Below are 9903 nucleotides of genomic sequence, written 5' to 3' on the forward strand. Positions count from 1 at the left end.
AAATAACCATCCAACTGAAATACCCAACTGCTTAAACCGTTTATTTACCAGCTTCTTCCTTGTTCTAATTTTGCTCACAGCACAACAAAAGTGATACTATCAAATGAGTACCAACTGTTCTAACAACAACAACTACTACTACTACTAAGCTCTCAAACCAGAACTTTTGAGAGCATTCTCACTACTAATAGCGCAGAGAAGTGATCGAGTAATCTGAATCAATTAGATATCAGGAATCCAATTCAGACTGCTTTTGAATAGTTTCAATTCAATGTCATTACAGGTTTTATGGGATCTTGAAGCTGAGTCGAACCAATGGCAGGTTCTGTGAAGTGGTTGTTATAGAAAGTATGTGAGTTCAGAGCAGTGAAACAAGTTTATAAAAAGAGATCAGTATCAATGAAAACTGCAGTATATATTGTTTCCTTTAATAATAAACATACTACGCATTCTTCTCTTTTCTTGAGTAGTTAACACCAACTACCACTGCTAAGATGATGAAATGGTCAAATTCGAAAACGCCTTTTTGTTTATTGGCTTTCATTTGATATTTACAGTTTTTAATTTGGAGAGAAAAGAAGTCAAACCTACAAGAAAATGAGCTCTTAGGAAAACATAGAAATGGTGAAACCATGCGAGAAAATAAAGAGTAATTTTACTACATGACAATTAGCGCCGATTAAAAAGCTATTCAGCTTATTTCCATGTTGGAGTTGTCCCGTATAACCAATCGCGTTTTAATTCAATTTTTACTCTAGAGCCTCTTTCTTCTTTCTCTTTGGCTCATCTTTTTCGTCGATCAATCAATCAACTACAAGCTAAAAGAAAAAGAAAAAAAATCAGTCTCCATCATTCCTCCGAGTACGACAAACAAGACTCACATTCCCCTACTTTATCGACCAAAATCGTCTCATTTAATCTATTTTCGAAAGTGTGTAAACAGAAGACTATTTTCTAGACTGTCTTGTATTCAGGCCTCCATGGCCTTCGGGGTTATCCTTACCGTTACCTATGATAGCAACAACAACAAATTAAGTAAAATTTAGAGAGAGTAACATATATGTAGATTTACTCTAAAATATTAAAAGACTGTTACGATAGACCCTCGGCTTAACAATATCAAATTCAAAACTCACAAATCACAACTATCATTCTCTTTTAACACCTCTTCCTCAGAACAAGAAGAAAAAAAAGATAGAGAAACCCTTTTCGTTCTCCAAGGCAAAAACTTCGGCCTAACGAATAAAAAATTCTCAAGTAGTAGGCTATAATTTTTAACAAGAAAGAAAAAGACATTTCGCATCACATTTCTGAATTCTGATCTCTCCCAACAAGAAAGAAACCCCTATAGATCTAATGAGTTTTCACCAAAAAATAAAATTTTTAAAACCAAAAAATATACTACGTATTTATTTTACTAAAATAGCGCTGACCCTCAAAAAAAACAAAAAAAAAAAGGCAGCTGCTAAAACCCTCTCCCCCACCACCCTACACTTTCCTTTTTCTTCCCGCTGTTTCCTCTCATTCTTCTCTCTCTCTTTTATATCCATTTCTTACAATTTTTCTTATTACTTCTTACAATTTCTCATAAAAATTTAAACTTTTATTTATCTTCTTCATTTTCACAGCACATAGCAAGCCAATTTTAAATTTTGGGCAAACATGAAGAGGAAACCCTAGCTCTTAGCGCAAAACCCTAATTCCCTTCTACCCAATTCTTGGTTTTTCCAAAGACTCAATTTTTTGCTTGTGGGTTTGTTAAAAATTGCGTGAAGAAAAGGATAATATGGAAAATCCGGTACCTAGGACTGTAGAAGAAGTATTCAACGATTTCAAAGGTCGTAGAGCTGGTTTAATTAAAGCACTTACCGCAGGTTTGTAAATTTGTTTCCTTTTTTTTTCTCATGCACTTTTATGTGTTTTTTAGCATAAGCACTTTCTGGGTGTTGCTGAATTTTGTTGGTTTTGCTAATTATAATTTTTTGATTTTTTTAATTAATTATTGCAGATGTTGAGAAGTTTTATCAGCAGTGTGATCCTGGTGAGTTTTCGCTTCTCAGTTTTTGATTGGATTATTGTGGTCCATCTGTATGTGTACATTTGGTTCTTTTTGGATAATTGAGCTTGAGTTGTATTTCTGAATGCAGTATATTTCTTGTAGCTTTTAATTTCTGGGATTGTTTTCTTTGTATTCCTAATTCTTATAAATTTATGTTGTTTCATGTTTCTACTTTATTGTAAATCGTATTCGTCCATAGAGTGATTAAGACACTTGATTAGGACTTTGTGACTGTTAATATATCAGATTTTTATAAATTTGCTTCTTGTCGTTTTACTGTATCAGTTTTGTAATTTTTAATGTTGTTGCCCCGTAGGGTGGACTAAAACACGTGGTTAGAGCTTTCTCTCTGTTTGCATCATTGTGGCATTTGATGTGTTCTTTGGCTGTTATGCAGGACTGGAAAGATCAAATCTTTAACGAGTAGTTAATTGTCGTCTTCATTTGAAAGAGTAGTTCTTCTGCATTTATGACAAAATTGTCATGATCTTAAACTGTATTCCAAAATAAGTTGTATCAATGAGATCATTACTTAGAATTTTATGTCGTTTAGCAAGAGTGTCAATGTCAGAAGTGTTTTCATTGTAAAAGAAGTGTTTTCATTGTAATCTTGATGACTGTTATCAACTCTCAAGGAAGAAGAGCTGTAAAACTTCTTTTATGTGGCAGTGATCATCATTTCTCTATCACATTGATGTAAAAGTCTAACAACCGTTAATCTTGTTTACTATGGGTGAATAGGCCTGTTTCGATGTCTGTTGCATTAGAAAGAAATGTCAGATTTTTCCTGATTGTATCAACTGGTATACTTATGAGGGTAGAAAAATATGATTGCAGTGTTGAAAGCACTTTGATGTAGATGCATTTGGTGTATAGATACTTAAGGTGTCTTGAGGCAGTTTAATTAAAATGGCTGAAGTTTGTGGTTAATGTGTGATGATAGTATATTCTCACATTGTGATTAATAAATGTTCTCGTCTTCTTTTTTTTCCCTCTCTGGACAAGTTCTTTTTTCCCTTTTTTTCCATTATTCATGAATTGTTTTTGAAATATTTGATATAATAGTGAAACATAACATAGCTTTATCCCGAATGTTTGACTTCTTTCTTTGATGCAGTGTCTAACATGTTTATATCTATTATAGTGTCTGTAAATAACTCTATTTGAAGAACTCATTCAAATTCTTTATTTCGTTGTTGTTATTGTTTTTTTCCCATTAACAGAAATTCTGATTATGACCTTCATGACGAAGTGTATCAATCGGCTACTATATCAAAAAGTTGTGTCAGTCTTTATGACAGTGTATTTATTTAAGGACTTCGTGGAATTGCTACTTGGAAGTTGTCAGGAAAATAGATTTTTCTGTTGTGTTGTCGCATCATTCCCCTCCCCCTCACTTCACAGTGTACCCTCTCTTTTCCCTTGTTTTGAGCTTGTTGGGTGTTCCCCTCACTGGGTGTTGTTCAATTGTTGGTTTATTTAGACTACTTATGCAGATCATTGATGTCTTTATGAAGTGTTTATAACCTTTTCTGAACTTAACACATGTTTTTACTTTCAGAAAAGGAGAACTTGTGTCTCTATGGGCTTCCTAGTGAAACATGGGAAGTAAACCTCCCTGTGGAGGAGGTGCCTCCAGAACTTCCGGAGCCAGCATTAGGCATAAATTTTGCACGTGATGGAATGCAAGAGAAAGACTGGTTATCACTTGTTGCTGTTCACAGTGATTCATGGTTGCTTTCTGTTGCGTTCTACTTTGGTGCACGGTTTGGGTTCGGCAAGAGTGAAAGGTATTATAACGTCTGTTACCTTTAGATTTCACCATCTTCTTTTACTGTTTTGCCACCTTGCTCCTATCTGTTGTATTTCATTTGCATATTTATGTTTATCCTGTTTGATGAAGACATTGGGGGCTGGGGCTACCTTTTGGCAAATGTAAATAACTGTTGTGCCATGTGCTGGCGTCCAATTAAATTGTGTGGATTTTCTGCGCTCCCTTCTAAACTCTGTCATTGCAGTGTCTTTCGGGTGGTCTTTGCTTGTCTATAACTCTTTTTATCTTTTCGGGGGTGGCTGTGGTGGCATAAGTTGAGCTACTTCTTTCACATACTAATTTCCGTCATGCTGCTTAAAACTCACCTCCGCAGGCAATTGGTGCATCCAGAACTTGTGTGCTCCGCTGATACGATCTTAGGGAGAAAAGCTTAAGTGCTTGCTGTCCGTTCTTTTTTTTTGTGTGTGTTTCATAGGTGAGACATCATTGTTCCATGAAAAATCACAGAAGAAATTTAATCAAGAATCATGTTATGGAATTCTCTTTTTTCCCTTTTCTAACCCAGACAGTTGGAGCTCCCTTTTCTACCCTTCAATCGCTGATGAAGAAATTGGTATATGTATTCCTTTTTGTTGTCCTCTCTCTTAAGTCTTACCACATAGTGCTTGACCTGTTTGCTGTTTCTCACTGAGGTTGACCCAACAGTCAACTGATCAAGGAACTAGGCCTTATCCCAAACAAATTATGTCTGCTTCATTTTATCCGCTTTGCACTCTCCAAGATTCAGTATTTGGAATTCATCATAGTTAGACGATCTTACGCTTGCCATTTATCTACCACAACCCTTCTCCTTTATCGGCATAGGGCCAGCTATGCTTTGCAAGTCTCACATAGACAGAGTTGTGGTCAGTTGATGGTATTGAGTTTAAAAACTTTTTTTTCATTTTAAATATATTTTCACAGAAGCGCCAAGAAGGTGCAAATATATTGAGTTTAAAACAGTAACACTCTAAAGTAAAAGTCTTAGCTGTAATTACTAACCAAGTTAGAAACTCTAGGATGAAGAAATACTATCAGTTAGATTATTTGGCCAATATAGGAGTCCACCTTTAACCAAAGTTGATGGTGTTTTATATTCTCTTTATCATGAAAAGAATTGTTTTTTCCTTGTCTTGGTGGGCACATTGATGACTTGTTGCAATGATATTCTTGGTGTGATGAGATTTCAAACATCTTCCTTTTTTAGTTTATGGTTATAGAATTTCTTTACAATTTCCTTATTTAAAAAAGGGAACGATTATAGATTTGCAATGCCCTTGGTCCTTTCTCTATTCTGGGGAAGGTTATTAGGTGCTAGTTTTTAAATAAAAGCAAATTCATTCACTTAGTCGCATTGGTTTGTGGCATCATTGGATAAGATAGTGTTTGATTACTGAAACTAAGGATGCCTGACATGTTGAGATGTTTACCTTCTGCTGGTGTTTTTGGATGTTCATCGAATAAAATAGTGCTCAGTGGGGTGAACCAAAGGAGGTCTGACATCTTGAGAGGTTCACCATCAGCTATTAGGCTGTAGCATCATTGGATAAGTTAGTGATCACTTGAGCAACCGAAGGATGTCTAACATGTCAGGATGGCACAAGTGCTGTATAACACATGGAGCAACTTTTTGTGTAGCATCCCCCCCCCCCCCCCCTTCTTTTCTTTTCTACTCTTTATTCGTGTAGGTTAGAGAATCTCTTGGAACACAAAACTATGAAAGAAATCCTTATAAGCTGGATTTTATACTGGGAAACTGGCTGCATCGCATGGGGTTCCATAATCATGTGTTCTATGTCCATAAATGTTAAGTTGAATTTGGTTTATATTTGTCAAGTGCCATAGTTTGCCTAGCTAGTCCAATCTCATAGATGTGGCTTCCATTGGTTAAATGGTTATCTGATATTAATTTAGAGAGGATAATTGTTTTATTCTGGAAATTATGTATACAGGAAGAGGCTTTTCCAAATGATAAATGATCTGCCAACAGTATTTGAGGTTGTAACCGGAGCTGCTAAGCAGGCACATGATGCTGCTCACAATAATAGCAGCAAAAGCAAATCAAGTGGAAAGGTTCTCATATACATGACCTAACATATATAATTATATTTTCTTCCCTCTCATAATATGATTTTTGCTATCATCTTTGGTTTCCAGTCTCGACAGCCAGACCCCCAACCCAAGGCAGTAAAGATATCTCCACCTAAAATGGAGGATGAAAGTGGGGAGGAGGAAGAAGAAGAAGAAGAAGATGAACAAGGGGCAACTCTCTGTGGAGCTTGTGGTGATAATTACGCCACTGATGAATTCTGGATTTGCTGTGATATTTGCGAGAGATGGTTCCATGGCAAATGTGTGAAGATTACTCCAGCAAAAGCTGAGCATATCAAGCAGTATAAGTGTCCTAGTTGCAGTAGCAAGAGAGCTAGAGTTTAAATTGTGTTAACTTTAAGAGCAGCATCAATTAATTTGTTATGCTGGAAGGTCTAGAACTTTTAGCTCAGTTATTGAAGTGTCATCTGTGTCAAAGTTAAATGTTTGCTGATCGGATGTCCATTTCATAAATATTTGCTTTCTGTTTATCTTGCTTTTGAATTGCGTTTTAGATAATTAAAATTTGTGCCTGTTACCCTCTTCTGTGTGTCCATTTTCATCTTTTTCTTTTACTTTAATGGCTAATTTTAATACTACGCTGCGGTAGTATGAGAAATTTAGAAACTTTTGCGCGTCTTAATTTAAATAGGGGAACAACAACCGGCTTAAACTTGTTATTATGTGAAATTGAAATGAATTCAATTGCTGGTGGAACAATCACCGTCCTTTAACTCTTCCAACTCATAATAGAATCAGAGCAAGCAATAACCTTTGGCTGAACCATTTCTCTATGGTCAACTGTGATGTCCAAGTGTATTTCTATCCCACACAACATAAATATTGCTGGTAGAACAAAGTAACCAGCCAAACAGAGCTGTCATCAGCAGTCTTAAAGCCTTAATTCCGACAAGCTGTAAAGATCCAGCAAATGGCACTAGCCAAACTGGCCCAACTATTTTTCTGTAACTAGTAAATATGCTTATCTGCGAGCCGAACATCAGATATTGTAGTTTGGTACACAGAATGGCATGACTACCAATAGTCTTTACAAGAACACTCCCCTTTACTGAAGCAGTGGAATCGATTATTATCCCTTACAATAATCTCCCTCCCCTCCAACTTTGAAATGATTTTGATTGCTGTGTGGCAATCCCTACATATCCTGAGGTTCTTCACCACCCTTATGACCGAACATGGTTCAGTAACAAGAAGTGCAAAAGCCACAGCCAACTTCTCGCTATGGGTCCCTACCATCTCCTCCATCTCTTCTTCTTCAACGTCTCTTAAAACACAGCTCTTATCAGCCATGTATCCAGCTAGCCTCATCTTCTTTTCTGTTTCAGCCAGCACTCTATAAATATCTGCTGATTGCTCGTGTGACCTATCACCCACTATAAACTTGTGCATCTCACCCTCGTGTTCAATCCAACTCCATCCAGTTGTCTTCATTACTCCTCCAATTTTCATCAACCCTCTCACCCTGTCTACATCTTCCCATCTTCTTACTGAGGCATATATGTTCGAAAGCAAAACATAATTACCTGAATTTTCTGGTTCTATTTCAAAGAGCTTTTTAGCAGCAAATTCTCCAAGGTCTATCCTTTTGTGAACTCGACTAGCATGTAAAAGGGACCCATATACACCTGCATGTGGACGAGTTGGCATACTTTCTATCAAACATTTTGCTTCCTCTAGTTTACCGTTTCTACCTAATAAATCAACCATGCACGCATAATGATCAGAGTCTGGATCTTTGATTGAGTTAAATATCCTTCGACCTTCTTCTAGCAGTCCACCATGACTGCAAGCTGTTAGTACTCCAATATATGTTATTCGATCTGGTTCAATGTTTCCTTTCTTCATCTTGCACAACAGATCAACAACCTCAATCCCATTGCCATAAGCTGCAAAACCTGTAATCAATGTGTTATAGGAAACTACATCTTTGCTTTCCATTGATTGAAATACTTTCTTCGCATCTTTCATACTTCCACACTTGGAGTACATGAAAATTAGAGCATTGTACCCTGAAATGCTCAACTTGATTTGATGCTTTTCCAGGAAATTCACTGCCCAATTGCCAAATTCTAAAGCCCCAAGGTGACCGCAGGCAGAGATCACACTAACCATGGTGACTTCATCTGGCAACACATCTTTTGCTATCATATCTTTGAAAAGGTCAATAGCCACTTTTGATTGTCCATTTTGAGCATAACCAGCTATAATTGAATTCCAAGAGATGACATTCTTACCAGGCATCTTATCAAAGAGTTCTCTTGCAGAAGCCAAATCACCAACTCTTGCATACGCCGAAATCATTGCATTCCATGTAACTACGTTCTTATATGTACCTAATTCATCAAAGATCTTCCTAGCCATGGCAAGGCTCCCACACTTAGCATACATGTCAAGTAGCGCAGTCTTTGCAAAACAGTTTAAGCGAACACCCTTCTCATTTATCATCTTGACAAGTTCCTCAGCGAGGCTAGAATCACCAAGCGAAGAACAAGAAGAGATGACAGTAACCCATGTAGTTTCATCAGGGCCAACCCCACAACTCACCATCTCATTAAACAACCTTATAACCTCTTCAACTGACCCATTTTGAGCATACCCCGTCAGCATTGCATTCCACGACACAACATTTCTCTCCGGCATTTGATCGAAGTACCTTCGAGCATTCCTCAAATCTTTCCTCCTCGAATACCCAGTAACCATTGCAGTCCAAGTAACCACATTCTTCCCAGGCATCAAATCAAACAAACTCCTCGCTTCAGCTTCATTCCCCCAATTCCAACACCCTGAAATCAAAGCATTCCAATCTGCAACAGCTCTCTCGGTCATTTCATCAAACAGTTCCCGAGCCATCTCCAAAGGCCCGAATTTTCCATACATATCCATAATCGCGTTGCGAATGAACCTATCCCAATCATGACCCATTTTAATACAATGAGCATGGAACACAACGCCGCATTTTCCAGCTGCTTTGATGAGAATGGGATATACAAACGCATCAGGGGTTACATTGCATTTCTGCATTTTGTCAAACAGATAGAGTACCTCAGCGTGGGCACCCAATTGGGAGTAGAACTTGAGAATGTTGGTGAAAACGAAGACATTGGGTTGGTCGACCGAGTCGAAAACTCGGCGAACGTATGTGGGTGGAGCGTGGAGGCGCGTGCAGAGATTGATGAGCTGCGCCACCCAGTAGTTGTCGGAGTAAAGGGAGTTTTGAAAGAGCCGTGCATGGAGCTGTTTCAAGTGGTTTAGTTTGGTCGCTTTTAGTGCTGCCGTGTTCAAGTGTGACATTACATTACATTGTTTCAGTGCCAACGTTGGACTTTTTATTGTCAACTAACTTAACTGTTCCCTACACCTTACACTACTTTGTCTTGCGGTCGGTTTGGATTGGCTTGTTTTAAGTTCTTTTAAGCCAAAATAGCTTTTAAGTCATTTTGTAGTGTTTGGATAAAGTAAAAAAGTACTTTTAATCACTTATTTTTAAGCCAAAATGATAAAAACAAGCCAAAAGCTAAAAACTAGAATTCCTAACTTATAGCTTAAAAGCTATTTGGGCTTAAAGTGAAAAACAAGCCCATCGAAACGGGCTCTTAGAAGGCCAGTATGCAGTTAAACGTTTTCCTTTCATTCCAGTAGTAGTAGCGTTATTTTAGTATTTTCATATTTTTAAAAGTCTATTACTACCTGGCGTTGCTTATATTTTGGTTGCTCTACTATTTTGCTGTTATTGTTTTCCTTGCTTTTACATTACTTAATTTCTTCTGTATAGTGTTATAATTTTGTATATGCTTGCTTGGAGCTAAGGGTCTATCAGAAACAGTCTCTCTACCTGCACAAGGCAGGAGTAAGGCTGCAAACACACTACCCTTCTTAAACCTCACTGGGATTATACTGAGTTTGTATTATTGTTGTGTTG

At 37.3% G+C, this 9903-nt stretch overlaps 2 protein-coding genes across 2 annotated transcripts; one reads left to right on the forward strand and one right to left on the reverse strand.

Moving 5' to 3' along the window:
• The first annotated feature begins 1310 nt into the window (after positions 1-1310).
• Positions 1311-6507, forward strand: LOC109211805 (PHD finger protein Alfin1-like). Its single transcript, XM_019375383.1, has 5 exons — positions 1311-1874; positions 2009-2041; positions 3621-3849; positions 5825-5945; positions 6030-6507. Exons 1-5 carry the CDS (start codon positions 1787-1789, stop codon positions 6306-6308), a joined length of 750 nt encoding a protein of 249 aa, XP_019230928.1. The 5' UTR covers positions 1311-1786; the 3' UTR covers positions 6309-6507.
• A 125-nt stretch (positions 6508-6632) lies between these two features.
• Positions 6633-9329, reverse strand: LOC109211807 (pentatricopeptide repeat-containing protein At1g14470). Its single transcript, XM_019375386.1, has one exon. The coding sequence runs from the start codon at positions 9273-9275 to the stop codon at positions 6999-7001; it is 2277 nt and encodes a 758-aa protein (XP_019230931.1). The 5' UTR covers positions 9276-9329; the 3' UTR covers positions 6633-6998.
• Positions 9330-9903: the final 574 nt, after the last annotated feature.

The sequence above is a fragment of the Nicotiana attenuata genome, unplaced genomic scaffold (assembly GCF_001879085.1).
Source record: "Nicotiana attenuata strain UT unplaced genomic scaffold, NIATTr2, whole genome shotgun sequence".
In the NCBI taxonomy this organism is placed as follows: Eukaryota; Viridiplantae; Streptophyta; class Magnoliopsida; order Solanales; family Solanaceae; genus Nicotiana; species Nicotiana attenuata.

Excerpts from the sequence above, each read along its gene's own strand:
- LOC109211805 (XM_019375383.1), top strand. The coding sequence starts at position 1,787 with ATGGAAAATCCGGTACCTAGGACTGTAGAAGAAGTATTCAACGATTTC. Across the intron at positions 1,875-2,008 it reads AATTAAAGCACTTACCGCAG|ATGTTGAGAAGTTTTATCAG; the intron begins GTTTGTAAATTT and ends TAATTATTGCAG. Across the intron at positions 2,042-3,620 it reads TTATCAGCAGTGTGATCCTG|AAAAGGAGAACTTGTGTCTC; the intron begins GTGAGTTTTCGC and ends TTTTACTTTCAG.
- LOC109211807 (XM_019375386.1), bottom strand. The coding sequence starts at position 9,275 with ATGTCACACTTGAACACGGCAGCACTAAAAGCGACCAAACTAAACCAC.